The 16,210-nt window shown below is 46.7% G+C and overlaps 1 protein-coding gene across 1 annotated transcript in view; it reads left to right on the top strand.

Moving 5' to 3' along the window:
• Positions 1-16,210, top strand: part of TBKBP1 (TBK1 binding protein 1) — a 61,997-nt gene that overhangs the window by 39,763 nt on the left and 6,024 nt on the right. Inside the window, exons 8-9 of the mRNA XM_035136308.2 lie at positions 10,666-10,784; positions 13,907-14,637. Of these exons, the coding sequence (XP_034992199.1) occupies positions 10,666-10,784; positions 13,907-14,637 (850 nt within the window). The remainder of the gene's footprint in view (positions 1-10,665; positions 10,785-13,906; positions 14,638-16,210) is intronic.

Here is a 16,210-nt window from a genome sequence, read left to right as displayed (position 1 = left end):
CCTAAAAGGTGCAGCCGAACTAGTAGCAGAGGAAGCTGTCTTGGGCTGAGTTGGACCCATGGGCCCATTTAGCTTAGAAGAAGAAGAGGGGGAGTTTGGATTTGATATCCTGCTTTATCACTACCCTAAGGAGTCTCAAAGTGGCTAACCATCTCCTTAGTCTACACTGGCTGGCAACAGTTCCTCAGGGTTCAGGCAGGGTCTGGATCCTCCAGCATGCAAGGCCGATGCTCTGCCACCGAACGCTGCAGCCCTACCGCTGCCGGTTGCTAAAAGAACAAAAGCAGCAGCAATAGTGATGATGTCGGAAGTGTGAAATGGTGCATTCCTGAGGCTGAAAGGCCAGACAACTTCTACATCACCTGCCCCTTGAGCACTGTGGGGCACGATACGCTGGGAAATAGCCCCCCCCCCCAGGTGCCTCGTTGAAATGAATAGGGACCGTGCAAGAGCCACCTGTCAATTTCGGCGGGACTTTCGCAGGTGAATTTTGCGGTGGTTTGAGACCCATGGGGCTAAATCTGTCTCCTTCTGACGCCTGCGATGGCTTTCTCTGAAGGGCATGCAAATTCCCCCCTTCACACATTCCCCCAGAACTATCAGAAAAGGAAAGATGACTCATATGCGCGTTTGGGTTTCATAGTCCAAAGGGCACTAGAGTCCACTGTTGAAGGGCAACCGCTAAAACCCATCATAGTCCTCCTATGCTGGCTATGCATGGACAATAAACGGAAGGTGGGGAGTCTGTGGTCCTCAATCACACGCTGTTGGGCTAGACATGGATTACAATAATATCTCGAGGGCCCCGGGTTCTCCATCCCTGCTTTAAAAAGGATGTGTGCTTGCTTGAGGTTGTGACCCGAACTGCAGCGCGTCAACATTTTTTCTTCCTACGAAAATACCATATAGCGAGATTGGCCCGTGCAAATTTTATGCAGAGCTGTACGTATCCCCCTTTTGTCCTCTGTTTTGGCGATGCATAAGGAGACACCCTACCGGCATAGATTGGCCTGATTGCAAGCTGAAAAGAGCCTCCTTTATTTCACAGGAGGACAGAAGAAAATAGTCTTACGGCACCTTTAAAGACTAGCAGATTTATTGCGGTGGAAACATTCGCGACATGCATGAAGTATTGCCCTTCAGTGACTCAGGGTTTCCCAAACTTGGGTCTCCAGCTGTTTTCGGACTACAGTCCCCATCCTACCTGACCACTGGTCCTGCTAGCTCAGGATAATGAGAGTTGTAGTCCAAACAGCAGCTGGGAAACACTTGTGTATGTATATAGACTACAAAGAGATGGTAAATTCTGGGGCCAAACGTGGACTGTACTTCACAGAAGCCTGTAGTGCAATAAATGGGTTAGTCTTCAAGGTGCCGGGGGACATTTTTGTGTGTTTTTGCTGCAGCAGACTAAAATCCCTACCCCTCTGGATTTCATCTCCTCCCTCCCCCTCCTCCGTCCCACATTTTGCTGACCTCGCCCTCTCGTGGAAAGCGAGATACAACAAGGCCACATAAACTGCTGCTGGGCAATATCTCATCTGCCCTCCGTTGCTGTTGGGGAGGTAGGGATGGGTGGTGAAGCTTTGACTGAATTTATGGAGCCTGGCTGCTGAGGTCGGAGGAAAGAATAGGTTCTCGCAAGCTTATTGTTACGATAGAGGCTTCACTGGAACCTCCTTCCAGAGCAGCAACTCAGCCCTGGAAGATCTGAAAAATATGAGTTTGCTCTTGAGAGTGCGTGGGGAGACTTTCCCGTAGCCGCTCACCCACTCTGAACGACCGCAGCCGCCTTCCGCATAATGCCAGATGGCAGGGTGCCCAAGACAGAAGGTGAGATGGCTTGTTTATTTAATTTTTTAGATTTTACATCCCACCGTTCCTTCAAGGTATTATACACAGGTCTCCTCCCCTCTTCCATTTTTATCCGCACAACAACCCTGCGAGGGGAGACTGCCCACCCTGTGACCCCCATGGCCGAGTGCGGAATTTGAACTCTGGTCTTCCCAGTCTTAGCCCAGCATTCTAAGCACCCCACCCCACTGGCACGGTGGCAGTCTGTGCTTGCTTAGGGTGGGGTGAGGGCCTAAGGAAATGCCCTCTGCCCATGCTCAGAGGCATTGTTTCATTTCTGCTCTACATGTCCCAGACTTGAGGTCTTGCTTTGGAAAGAAGTTCTGACGAGCCACCTCCTATAACAAAATTACATGCTCATTTTGGCTACCCCAAATCACCAGTCCTAAACTTTGCCAAAATTCATAATCTGGGCTTTCTTGTGCTGCTGCTCCTCATCTTCCAAATGCACGTTAGTCAATTTTTCGGGTTAAAAAGCACCTTCCGTGTCCCCACTCCCATTAGTTAATATGCAGTGTGTAAGCAAGCACCAACAATCTTTAAAATAAAACAAGAAGCAGTGGGAGTATCTGTGGCTGGTAGCACCGTGCATTTTCTTGTATACTTTTCAAATTTATTTTAAGGGGTGGTATGTTAGTTCTGCCCGGCCATTTCCTCTCCCCACACACCTCTGCTCTCCTGCCCACTGAGCCACGCCGAGATGGTAGATAATGCTGTGGTTTTGTGCTTTTTCTCATTTGGTTGTGCCGCCGGCCTGTTTACGAGGCTCGCTCTTCGCTCCTTCCACCCGCAGTGGCTATAGATTTAGACTCCCCCAGCCACATAGAAACCACACAGAGAGCCCTGTGTTCCATTGCACTGCCGGCCGGGTGGGATGGAGGGGCTTGAGGAAGGAGCCAAGCGGTGGTGGGAGGGGGGAAATATCTTGCTCAGCTTTCATTTGCAAAGAGGGGGGAACGCCTTGAAATAGACAGTGCAACATGCTCACCATTTATTACAGATATAATATATACACGCTTGGTATAAAAGACCAAGCAGTAGGGATAAGTTCAGTTCAGCTTGTATCTAAAAGCAAGCTTGCTTAATTTGCACTCTTCCATACAATTCACAAACACACTGAAACACCGCCATTGACCCTTTGAAATTTTTCACTTCTTTGCAGGGCTTTTTTCCCCCTTCCAGGGGGAATTCACTGGAATTTTGCAGGGCAGTTCTCCAGCCAAGTTAATGTGTGCAAAAATGCATATACTGGGGTGAAGTTTGTGTGTTTGTTTGTCTGTGTGTGCATATATATGATTTCCTAATAGCACATTGTGAGACCTGCATGTATATAAATAATCCACAACAAATATACGGTACTTTGCCCATGTTTGCTTAATTTGGCACAGTTATCCAACTTCTGCCAGCAGTGAGAAGGGGCAAGGTATTTTTGCAGATTAGGATAAACCTACCTAGGCTCTTGGTGGAGCCGTATGGTCTGTAAACTGTTTCTGGAAAACAAAACCCCTGAAAAGTAAGATTCTCTCATGCTACTAGATTCTGAGGTTACATGGTACATGAGTACCATTGCTTTTGGTGGCTTGTTCTGGTCCTGTTGTTTACATATGTGCTGCCTCCTCTTGAGAGTGTGGGCGATTGTTGAGATCAGGTTAATGGAACTAATGCAAAATGCACAAATGCTTTTTTTTAAAAAGCAAAAACCACTGAAAAAACATTCCTCAAAATGGAAAGCTTGAACTTTTTTTAAAAAAGACTGATGTTTTTAAAGTTTAGAAGGTTTTGATTTACAAAAAAAAAAAGTCCCATCAAGCTGAAACTGGCAAATTTCTCACACTTTGGCACCATTTATTGTATAGATAGCAACCCTGAAAGAGGAATGCATAAACTGGAAATGTTTGTTTTGTTTTATTATTTTATTTATTTAATTTCTATACCACCCTATGCCCGAAGGTCTCGGGGTGGTTCACATAAAATAGCAAATACATAAGACCGAAACAAAACCAACAACCCAATTTAAAAAAAACCCAAAAGAGCCAGCATTTTTTAAAAAGGGTATAGGAATGTAGATCAAGTCAGGCAAAGGCCTGGTTGAAAAGGAACGTTTTTGCCTGGCGCCTAAAGGTGTATAGTGAAGGCACCAGGCGAAGTTCCCTGGGGAGAGCATTATACAGACGGGGAGTCACTGCAGAGAAGGCCCTTCCTCGTGTTATTTCAAAGGCATATATTTAAAATGATTGAAGCAATAATCCCATTCATTGACTACCAGAAAAGCTGCATTGTGTTTTTGTGTGTGTGGTTTAATTACTTCATTTAAAACTCTCTAGGATTGCTTTCCTCCCACCCCCAGCCCCTTGTTAATTTATATCAAAATACATCTTCATTGGCATGTTTAACTGTATAGATTTTAGTATGGCTCTAAAGATTTAGGGCTCACATGCCATTGCGTTTCTGCAGGTATTCTGGCAACTGTGAGTTGTATCCAGTGCTGCTTCTACTCATAGAAGAGCCATTGAAATTAAATAACATGACTAACTTGGGTCCAGTAATTTCAGTGGGTCTGCTCTAAGTAGAACTTAGTTGGAGATACGACCCTCTGGTGGTGGTGGTGTTTAAATACTTGTTATTGAACATCACATTTGAATAATAACAATAATGAGAACAAGGAGATTTTGAAATGTATCAGTTGGTTAACAAAGTAGCTGAGATTGGCAGAATTTAAAATGTGTGCCCAAGTTCATTCACATTTGGAAGTAACCAATTCAACTGAAGAAACTTGGGGGGGTGCATATTTTTTATAGGCATTAGAAAAATGTGTTACCCACCCCAAGTCTTTGGCAAGGGACAAGTTATAGTGTTTAATATTCCATTAATTTTTTTTACACACATACACACACCCCATATTTTTATTAACAGATTAAGGTATTTCCCCACAGCACTTCGCAAAAATTAAAAAGGGCTTCTAAAATCCCATTAAAACGACTGAAAATATGGGATTTTTTATATATTGCCAAAACAAAAATTATCCTAGAATAGCTTGCAGGTTTTGTGATTCATCCCTCACCCCCAAACAGGAAAATAATGTTTTCAAATTGCTTCTAGTACAAATCATTTTTTAAAAGAATGTGTTGGTGTCAATATGTATCGAATGTGCTGAGTGGTGTAGACATTGGCCCCTATTCCAGCAGATTTTTCTCTGGAGGAAGGAAACTTCCCTTGATCTTCCCGTCAGTAGTAAAAACACTCATTATTATTATTATTAATCATCCTTATTAAATCTAACTTTCTGCAAATTCTCTTTCGCTCTTCTCAGGTCCACACACCATTCCCTTTATGAAAAACTCTTGCAAACGGCTTATTTGGTTTGCTTTAATTTTCTGCAGGGGTGCAAGAAATCTGGGGTGTGAAATACAAAAAGCGTCTTCTGTTGTAGCCACCCATTTTGTAACACTACTGTATCTATTTTCCACTTCCCTGCTCTTTTCTTGCAACTAGCTCTTTGTTAGTTGTAGCATTTGCGTTACATACATCTGGGAGTTGCATAATTTCACCCAGTTACCATACGTTGATAGAAAAGAGAGCTTTGGTTTAGGAGGCTCAAAAATTATAGGAGGGAACAGTGCCAGATTTACATATAAGCTAAACAAGTTATAGCTTAGGGCAGGCATCCCCAAACTGCGGCCCTCCAGATGTTTTGGCCTACAACTCCCATGATCCCTAGCTAACAGGACCAGTGGTTGGGGATGATGGGAATCGTAGTCCAAAACATCTGGAGGGCCGAAGTTTGGGGATGCCTGGCTTAGGGCCCCGCTCTCTTGCCCCCCCCCAATGAGGAGTCTTTGTAAATTGTGTTTCTCAAGGAACTTTTGTTATTGCCAAATGCCAATGTGTTTGCATTATCAAGTTTGTTATGAATAAAAAATCATTTTAAGTTAGATCTTACTGTTTATTTGTATCTCACTATTAATATACTTCTTAATTGTATTTCAGTTCAACAATTACTTTGATAAAATACATACTTTGTTATGTGCAAATGGCTTTCTATTAGGTTCATAAATTACCACATAGCATATATTCAGCACAAAAAACAGCAACAATTTGTTGTTGACAGAGGACAGCTGGACATATAAAGGGCCCCATTACCTTCAGTAGCTTAGGCCTCATCAAACCTAAGTCCGGCCCTGGGAGGGAAGGAAGGGATCTGGAGTGAAACTTTAACATTGAAAGTCTACAAACCGAACTGAAAAGAAAGAGGAGACTCTAGTATTCCTTATTACTTTTGCAGTGCTTAAATTTGTATACTGTATTGTTACATGTGGGGCTCATGTGTACTTGCATCCCATATGATAATGTACAGACCTCATTGTTTTAATCCTAAATGTGTTGAGAGACTGTGGCTTTTCGAGAGCTGGGAGGGGGAATGGAGGAAAATGCATTTTGCGCATGCTCAGAGGTGTGCTTCATAGTTCGCATATTACAGAGCTGATGTTTTGTTTTGTTTTGGAAGAAAAAAAACACGCAGTGCTTGCCTTTGAACAAAGCTGTACTTGCGCGAAGCAACCCTGCTAACGTAACCTGTACTGGGAAGCAAGATTCTGTGCAGGGATCAAGACACTGCAAATGTTCCGAAGCTGCAGCATGCAGCCACACAATTTACGCATGCACGCGCGCACACACACACACACATTCCCTAATGCGCTTCCCCTATGCAGTTTCCATGTGCGTTGTTTTGTGAGCTGCACAGAGCTTTTATCAAGAGCTGGTAATAGTCGGGAGGCTAAAGGCACAAGCTATAAGCAGGAAGCCCCTGCTTCGCCTCGTATTTCACATGCAAACTTGCCGAGTGGCCTTAAGTGAGCTGTTATCTCACATCTTTCCACTGCCTCCTCCCGCCTGTAACATTTAATACGGGGATTAATAATACCAGCCTTCTTAACAGAGCTGTTTGTAAGGTTTTCTGAGAGCAACTGTGAATTGGGCTGAGTACTTGGGCACTGGGCAAGCAGCCCTCTCTGTGCCCATGGGCTCTTTGGATTGGGGCTCTGAAATGCAAAGTTTGTGGTTTCATCAGTTTCTAGGTGAACTTTAGTTTAACCAAGCTTGTAGCTAAGACCACACACACACACATAAATATAAATCTTCAGGGCTGATTCCTGGTGGTTGCATATGGGGCTATGAAACTACAGCTGCATCACTTCCAACCCCTAAATATGCCTCTAGTGTTAAAAGCTTCTCCCCCTCCCTGAACTTAATCATTGAACGTTGTCAGAATAAAATTGAAACAGCTTTGTTTTCACTGATGCTGAAAAAGCATTTGATTGTACAGAATAAGTTTTTTTATTTACAAGTATAACAAAACTTAAGTAAATAACTATAATATGGTAGTATAAATTAGATATTGGTAAACCATTTCAGGATTATGTTAAAGCTATCTGCAGTGATCCACGTGATGTTTTATGCATAAAGCAATCAGTACTCAAATTACGGTATTTTCAGGTAAGCAGAAGAACAAGACAGTGTTGCCCCTTATCAGCCTTACTTTTTGTAATATGTATCGAACCTTTAGTGGCTCTGTTCAGATCAGCAGAAGATGTGACTGGGATTAATGTTGAATCTACAAATCACAAAATCACATTCTAAAAAAATGTTTAGGGGAACTCTCATTTTCCTACTCATATTGAAATACTGCCTGTCAATAAAACAGTTAAAAAATACTTTAGCGGGGGGGGGGGGGCTCCCACAGTCATTGAACAAATGCTTCAATGCTGCTGCCCCACAAATGTGTAATTTATTTTGGACTCATATGAGCCTACGATTGGGTGAGTGGGAGGTGGCACATAAATAAAAATGTGGAGATCTAGGTTGTGAGGAGAAGGAAGAGTGGTGAGCTTTAAAGCTTGGCCGTCTGGGTAACTTGGTATCTTTAGATACTCTAAAAGTGCATCTTGGATTGTAGCCACAGAGGTGATTCTAGGTGGGACACTTCACCATCTTAGAAGCAGACATACCTTCTCTGACAATAGGATACATCCTCTGTGCGCATGCTCCATGCTGCTTGTCAGGCTCTGACAGTCATTCATAACCAGATCTTTCAGGACATTTCATTTCATCTCCGATCACAAGCCCTCAACGAAAGCTTCCAAAGGTCGGGGAAAACATCTGCACCCCTCGAAGGGGAATTCACTGTCCCTCTTCACTCGGGAGAAGAAAGAAAAGAGAACACAATTGAATTTTCTTTTGGCAGAATTGAATAATTCCTCCCCCTGCCCCTTTGAGGAGCCTTGAAGAGACAATTGGCGACAAATCCATGGAAAGGAGATAGCTGTCTGGTACAGTTAGGTGCACCCCATCTCCCATGTCCTGCCCCCCCGTTGTCAGAGCCATTCAGTTTAACTCAATGGCTTTCTCTGTGCAAAATGTCCACGTGCTGACGCGCTTTCAGTAACCTCATCAGACAGGTTCTCCATTCTCATAAGCGTACTCAATATGTTATTTCAAGGTGACATAGAAGTTCAGGGCAAGACCTGACTTCTTCTTATTCTTTCCCAAAGGCTTGATGGTTTTGTCAGGGCGTTGATGGGCAGTGAGTGGGTCATCCCCTAAAGGGAGGAAGTGTTTCCACAACATCTCATGGTTCAAGACAGTATTGTGATCGTAGGGCTGGACTTTTGCAGCCTTCTCTTATCTGCTGTACCTGAAGCTATTCTCTTATTAAGGGTCTTCATTTCTGGCTAGACTGAAGATCAGAATTGGGGTCTGAGAATTCTCTGGGAATAACACTGACCGCTCGCAAAGGATATGGTGTTTTCAGTGGTGGCACCCTTATTATGAAATGCCTGGCGCCTTTGTTAAGATTCTTTTTTGTGTGCCAGACGGAAACCTTTCTGTTTAATTGTCCTTGGCCTTTTAGAACTGTGTGTTTCTGCAGGGGTTTAAATGCTGCCATGCTGCTAATGCTGGTTTATAAGCCGGAGATTTACTAGATTGGTTTTTAAATGTGTTTAACTGTATTCTATGTGAATTGTCCGAGGGCTCTGTGGACTGGGTGGGTCAACAAGTGCTCTAAATAAAGATTTGTGAAAAGGACCCGCGGGTGAGGTTTGGGGGAGAGAAGCCGAACGAAAAGATCTCAGGGTGTGTTCACATTACTGTTTCGGAGTGCAGCAAAGTTGGGTTTCCTCATGGTGTGTTACACAGCCCTTTCCCCTTTAGCTGTTCACACCAGTATGGCTTCGTTAGTGTCAGATTAATTTCTTCTTCTTGTGCCACCTTTCGCAGGAGCAAATGCTTATGAACAACTAGAGAACCCGTGTAAAATCTGCACAGACCTCTGGTTTGTTTTCCTTGTGTGCACCATTCTTCGGATGCAACCCTGTAGTTTGTAATTTGTGGGTGCCCGGCTTCTTCCTGGGGAATTTAGTGGGTGCTCAAGCACCCAGGGGCCCAGGGAGTTGGCACTTATGGCCATTACTGATGTGTGAGCCTACCATCAGATCATGCCCTGGCAAGCGGGTCAGGGAGTGGGGAATTGGAAACCACCTGAATAGAGATACAGTGGCAGTTCTCTTCCATCTCCTTGGAGTGAGCATGGTGTCCCCTGCAGCTTCTTCCCACACTGACCCAGTAGTTTAATAGAGGAAGGAACCAGGTTGGGGGGGGGCAAAATACCTGGTTCCTTTCCACATAAAGGTTGTAAGCTGATGTTCATGTAGAACAGGGTTTCCCAAACTTGGGTCTCCGGCTGGTTTTGGATTACAGCTCCCATCATCAATAGCTCACAGGACCAGTGGTCAGGGATGATGGGAATTGTAGTCCAAAAACAAGTTTGGGAAACCCAGATGTAGGAAGCAGCCACATAATGACCTAGTTGCCACAAAGAACAGCTAAAGTGGTTAAACTTGTTTGTGGACTGTACCCCTTTGAACATGTGAAGTTACTTCTACCGAGTCACTGGCTATTGCTCCATTTATTTCATGGGGTGGGGAAACTGTGCCCTTCCAAAAGTTGCTGGATTACAACTCCCATCATTCCTGGCTCCAGCTGATAGGAGATGACCCCCAACATCTGGAGGCACATAGGTTTCCCAAGCCAGTTTTTAGCTCTATGTTGTCTCCTTCCGGCTGGCAGCTGCTTTCTAAGATCTCCAGGCCAGATGCCTTTCCTGATACTATTGCCTGAGATCCTTTAACCTGAAGGTGGTGCAGATTAAAATCCAGTGCCTTTTGCGTGCAAAGCAGATGGGAAACCACTGAGCTATGGCTCCTGCAGAATATAGGTAAAGAATTACATGGTTGAATGCTCCTCCATTTGAAGGGGGGGAGGTTAGTGAAATGTCTTGTCCTGCCTTCCTGGCACTGAAACAGCCATTCAGGAGCCAGACAAGGAGTGCAGTAAGTGGTGTTGCTACCACTGCCATGGCAACAGCAGCATTGGGTCGTGGGGGGGAGGGGCATACATGCACTGGCAGAGGGATGGTCAGCAGTACCATGCAGAGGGGTCCCTGAAGACTGGCGCTGGCCCTGACTATGGGCCCAGCTCCCAGTTTAGTGGATCACTGCTAGATTGATTTGTTTTACTGTGGCGTTCATATCCGGAAGCTTGGCTTGCAGGTGGAAGGTTCGGAAGGGTGGCTATTCTGCATTCACTTTCTGCCGGTGGTGACCCACTGAAGTTTACAACAGATGGCAAAGGTTGCCTCCAAAGCGGTTGTGTTAATCTCGCCCATCTCCCACCCTCCAAAGAAAGTGCCTCCTGTTGCAGAGGCTGCCGTTTATATGCCTTCGGGGCTTTCCCCCTTTCCCCCTCTTTTGTCAGGGTAAACCTGGCCCTTGCCTACACGGAGCTGACTGAGGAGTTGTGCCGCCTGAGGAACCTGAGTTCTCTCCAAAGCCAGATTCTCCGGACGCTTGTGCAAGAGCAGGCCCTCAATGGTGGTGAGTGGGGCATGGGAGAGGGAAAAGTCAGGGGAAACACGGGGTTTGGGAGCAGATCAGAGGAAGAGGGAGCTGTGATAATACGCAGTTCCTAAAGTGAAACCAGGCGAGTGTGTGTGTGTGTGTGTGATGTGTGTGTGTGTGAGTATGAGAACTGGAAAGGGCCAAAGACAAGGAAAGTCTGCCCACCAGTCCGAACTTCAAAATAAAAGAAGAGCTGTGGTGAATCAGACCAAAGGTCCATCTTGCTGAGAGGTAGCCAGAGTAGTACCCTTTTGATGCATTTCCGAGCACAAATCCAAGTGTTGGTGCTGACCTTTAAAGCCCTAAATGGCCTCTGGCCCTGGATACCTGAAGGAGCGTCTCCACCCCCATCGTTCAGCACTGAGGTCCAGCTCACTGAGGGCCGTCTGGTGGTTCTCTCACTGCGAGAAGTGACGTTACAGGGAACCAAGGCAGAGGGCCTTTTGCGGCAGCGACACTCTCTCTGTGGAACGCCCTCCCGTCAGATGTCAAGGAAATAAACAACTGTCTGACTTTTAGAAGACCTCTGCAGGCAGCCCTGTATAGGGACATTTTAAATGAGTGGTGTTTTCCTGTGCTGAATGTGGTAATTTGTTGGAAGCCGCCCAGTCACATGGGCAACATATAAATGAGGATGATGATGATGATGCTGTTTGTTGGCCTTCAACCCCTATCATGGCTAATGGTCAGGGCTGATGGGAGTTTTAGCCCACAGCATCTGCAGGGCACCACATTGGCTACTGCTGCTATAGCCCATTATCCTGTAATGGCAAAGCCCTTTCCTTCTGTTGCTCCCCAGCATGTGGCTTCAGTGACATTCAGTGGTAGCTTTCACTACTGCTGCACACCAAGTCGATATTTTCCTTGACCTTTCCAGCATGAGTCGAGGATCTTCTTTTCTGGTTAGTTACTGCCAGTTGAGCCTTCACCGGTGCATATATAAAGTTAGGACACCACTTTATACATAGGTTGGTTGAATTGTGTTTGCCATTTTGTTGCCCATTTGGGGAGCTTTTTGCAGCCTGCTTGGGTTTTTCACTGTCCGCTCCCAGCAAGTAGCTCAAAGGCATTTGAGCAAGAGAGCAAAGCCACATGTTGCAGGCACAGCATTGGACCCCCATCACATTTTGCTAATCATTTTGACTCTGTGATTGGCAAGAGCAAAACGTGCAGGACCCTCATGTGGCTTGGAATGGAAATTGCACCAATGAATCTAGTCCCCTGGACTTACGATATCAGCTGGCAGCCCCTTAATAGATTCATGCCCAGGCTACATTTCTGCAAGCATGGGGTTGAGTAAATGTTGCTTCAGTCTTGGCTTACATGGTCCTTCTTCAAAATCAGAAGCCAACCAGATCTGTAAGTATTGCTTCCGGACCATGGATTTTCAAGGGATCGGTTTTCTCCACGGCACTGAGAAAGTAAAGTTTTACTCCCTCTCTCATAACACAAGAACCCAAGGCTGAATGTTGGAAGTGAAGCTGAATGTTGGAAGATTTGGGACTTTTTAAAAACAGATTGAGGTTGAATCCTGACAAGATAGAAGTACGATTTTGGGGGACGACGACGGGGTGGGCAGGTGTGGAGGACTCCCTGGTCCTGAGTGGGGTAACTGTGCCCCTGAAGGACCAGGTGTGCAGTCTGGGAGTCATTTTGGACTCACAGCTGTCCATGGAGGCACAGGTCAATTCTGTGTCCAAGGCAGCTGTCTACCAGCTCCATCTGGTATGCAGGCTGAGACCCTGCCTGCCTGCAAACTGTCTCGCCAGAGTGGTGCATGCTCTAGTTATCTCCTGCTTGGACTACTGGAATGCACTCTACCTGGGGCTACCTTTAAAGGTGATCTGGAAACTACAAATAAACCAGAATGCGGAAGCTAGACTGGTGACTGGGAGTGGCCGCCCAGATTATATAACACCGCTTCTGAAAGACCTATATTGGCTCCCGGTACGTTTCCGAGCCCAATTCAAAGTGTTGGTGCTGACCTTTAAAGCCCTAAACAGCCACGGCCCAGTATACCTGAAGGAGCGTCTCCACCCCCATTGTGCAGCCCGGACACTGAAGTCCAGCTCCGAGGGCTTTCTGGCGGTTCCCTCACTGAGAGAAGTGAGGTTACAGGGAACCAGGCAGAGGGCCTTCTTGGTAGCGGCGCCCACCCTGTGGAACGCCCTCCCCTCAGATGTGAAGGAAATAAACAACTCTCTGACTTTTAGAAAGCATCTGAAGGCAGCCCTCTTTATGGGAGTTTTTAATGTTTGATGTTTTATCGTGTTTTTAATATTCTGTTGGGAGCCGCCCAGAGTGGCTGGGGAAACCCAGCCAGATGGGCAGGGTTTAAATAATAAATTATTATTACAGTGGTGCCTTGACTTACGAAGGCGATCCGTTCCGCGGCGCTCTTCGTAAGTCGAAACCTTCGGTTGTCGGAGCGTCCATTGTGCGCATGCGCAAAGCGCGATTTTGCGCTTTGCATATGCGCAGAATGCGCACGCAGCAAAAAGACTTCTGGGTTTGCCAACTTCATAATTCGAAACCTTCGGAAGTCGAGGCATTCGTATGTCGAGGTACCACTGTATATTATTATTATTATTATAAGTACTTCTTGGCTCAGCGCATAGTCAAATGATGGCTATGCTCCACCTCCACAGTTGAAGGCAGTTGGAACTGGAAACCACGGGAGGGGAAAATGCTCTGCTTCCTGATTTCCCACAGGCATGCTGGTTGGCCCCCGTGAGAACAGATGGACCATTGGCCACGATGCAGCAGGCTCTCCTTATTTCATAAGAGACCTCTTACTGCAGGCATGCCCAACCTGCGGCCCTCCAGATGTTTTGGCCTACAACTCCCATGATCCCTAGCTAACAGGACCAGTGGTCAGGGATGGTGGGAATTGTAGTCCAAAACATCTGGAGGGCCGAAGGTTGGGCATGCCTGTCTTACTGGTACAAATCAGACAAATAATATGGCGGTGGAGGTGTTTTGCTGGCTGGTTTTGCAGACAGCTATTTGGGGGAGTGGGGAAGTGCAGCCTCAGAGCAACTACTGCTTCTCAGTGTCGAAGCAGGATCCTTCTCTGACTTGCTCCTGCTCTGTTCCAGGTCAGCGGCACTCTCCCCATTCACAGCAGCGCCATTCCCCCGCTCAGCAGCGCCGATCTCCGGGTCCTCAGTGCTCGTCTCCAGCGCAGCAAGGGAGATCTTCTTCCGCCCCTCAATGCCAGTCTCCGGGCCTGCAGAGACGGTCGCCAGCGCCGCCCCCTTGCCAGTCCCCTGCGCATCAGCGCCGTTCCCCAGCGCCGCCCCCTTGCCAGTCCCCCGCCTCACAGCGTCGTTCGCCTGCCCCGCTGCCCGCCCAGCCGCCTGCCCCGCAGCGCTGCTCGCCGGGCCCAAATTGCTCCTCCCCCGCCATCACCTCGCAGCACAGGTCGCCGGGTGGCGAGAGGAGCATCCTGGATCTGGGCTACTCCAAACCCTTGAGCCACCACATCAAGGCGAGCTTCCAGGGTCGCCGGAGCTACTCGGAGGTGAGCGACGCGGCTATGTACCAGCAGAACCGCTCCCTCTGGCTGCAGCCGGAAGCTTCCACCTTACCAAAGCACCGTCCCTACGGCGAAGTTTACGCCAGAGACGCCTTCGAGGAGCACTTGCGCTTTGAGAAGCAGTCCTCGGATGAAGACGACTGGGCCCTCCCAAGTCCCCCCAGCCCTGAAGCGGGGGGCATCCGCTGCGCCTCCTTCTGTGCAGGGTTCCCCATCCCCGACACCTCCACACACCGGACTGATGCCTCGTACTCCAGGGCTGAGCATGCCCAGTCCTGGCCTTCAATCAATGTAAGCAGCACCAGTGATGTTTATATTCCATCATTCCAGTTCAAATGCACTACAGTGGTGCCTTGCTAGACGAATTTAATTTGTTCCACGGGTCTTTTCTTATAACGAAAAATTCGTCTAGCGAATCCCATAGGAATGCATTGAAATTTTTTTGAATTTTTTTTGCCCATAGGAACGCATTAATTGAATTTCAATGCATTCCTATGGGAAACCGCAATTCGCTAGATGAATTTTTCGTAAAACGAATTCGTCTAGCGAGGCAACCTCCGCTTGAAAAATCACAGTCACAGATCACACAGAGAACCCTGGGAGCTGTAGTTTGTTAAGGATGCTGAGAGTTGTTAGGAGACCCCCTATTCCCCTCACAGAGCCACTACAGTCCCAAGAGTCCCCTGGGAAGAGGGACTGGTTTTTAAATTGCTCTGGGGGTTAAAATGGTACTATTCGGCTTTAAGGGGGATTAATACTGTAAATGGGTTGATGAAATATCACAAATGGGTGTTAGCAGCAGGAGTGGGTGTGCTTTAACATACTGGAATTTCCCCGGAAGGAATATATCCAGATTAAATGGGAAAATACAACATATTTTATTTTGGTGACAACCATAGCTGCCAAGTTATCCCTTTTTTAAAGGGATTTTCCCTTCTGCTGAATAGGCTTCCTCGCGAGAAAGGGGAAAACTTGGCAGCTATGGTGACAACAACGTCGTGTGTGAGCGCGGCATTAGTTTATTTGTGTGGTTGAGTGTATATCCACATCAGCTCTGTAGCAAGAGGGGTAGGGAGCCATTTTCAGTATTCCATTCTGGACAGCCTTCTGAAAGCCACATGACAGGAGTGGGCGGAGCCACATGCAGGAGTGGGCGGAGCCACAGGTGCAGATTCTGCCATTGTACAGGAGAGTTGTTTCCATGCACATTCCCAGATACCTCTCTATCCTCCATCCAGAGACGCAAGAGGCTGTGTTCCAGCCAAGCAAAAGCATTTGCAATTGGGTGCAGGGCTAGTGAGGCATGTGGCCTGTGGAGTGGGGGTTTATGGTTAGGGAGAGTTCTGAGGGCCATATGGCGAAACCTGGAGGGCCACATTTGGCTCCTGGTCAGAGGTTCCCCACCCCTACTATAGCACTCCCCTTGTTTTAATATTCCATTTTGTAGGGGGGTGGGTGAGTTTGGGGGATGTTTCTCCAGCACTTCATCGCTTATGAGGAGTGGCAGCAGAGGTCATCCAGTTGCCTGGAAGAATCAAGAGGTTTTGGGTCCTCCTGGAAGAGGAACCAATGAATCGTTTTCTTCATCAATTGGAATGAGCATGATACGATGCCTAGATTGTGTGCAAGTCTTCCAGTTTTGTTTTATCTTAATTGAAGGGAAGGGGTTGGCTGGAGGCCAATCAGCCGTGCACCACCTAATTTTAACAGTGAGTGTGGAGGACAAGTGGTTTGCTTCAGGTTAAAGTAAAATTATGTTACATTGATAATTGCGTTAAGCATTAACAGAAGCAAAACCAATAGCAAATTGGAAAATACCAGAGGGGGAATGCGAAAGAGGCCCTTGTGTTGGAGCATCCTAAGT

The sequence above is a fragment of the Zootoca vivipara genome, chromosome 13 (assembly GCF_963506605.1).
Source record: "Zootoca vivipara chromosome 13, rZooViv1.1, whole genome shotgun sequence".
Taxonomy (NCBI): Eukaryota; Metazoa; Chordata; class Lepidosauria; order Squamata; family Lacertidae; genus Zootoca; species Zootoca vivipara.
The sequence above is the reverse complement of the archived record's forward strand: the minus strand, read 5'-3'. Positions and strand labels throughout refer to the sequence as shown.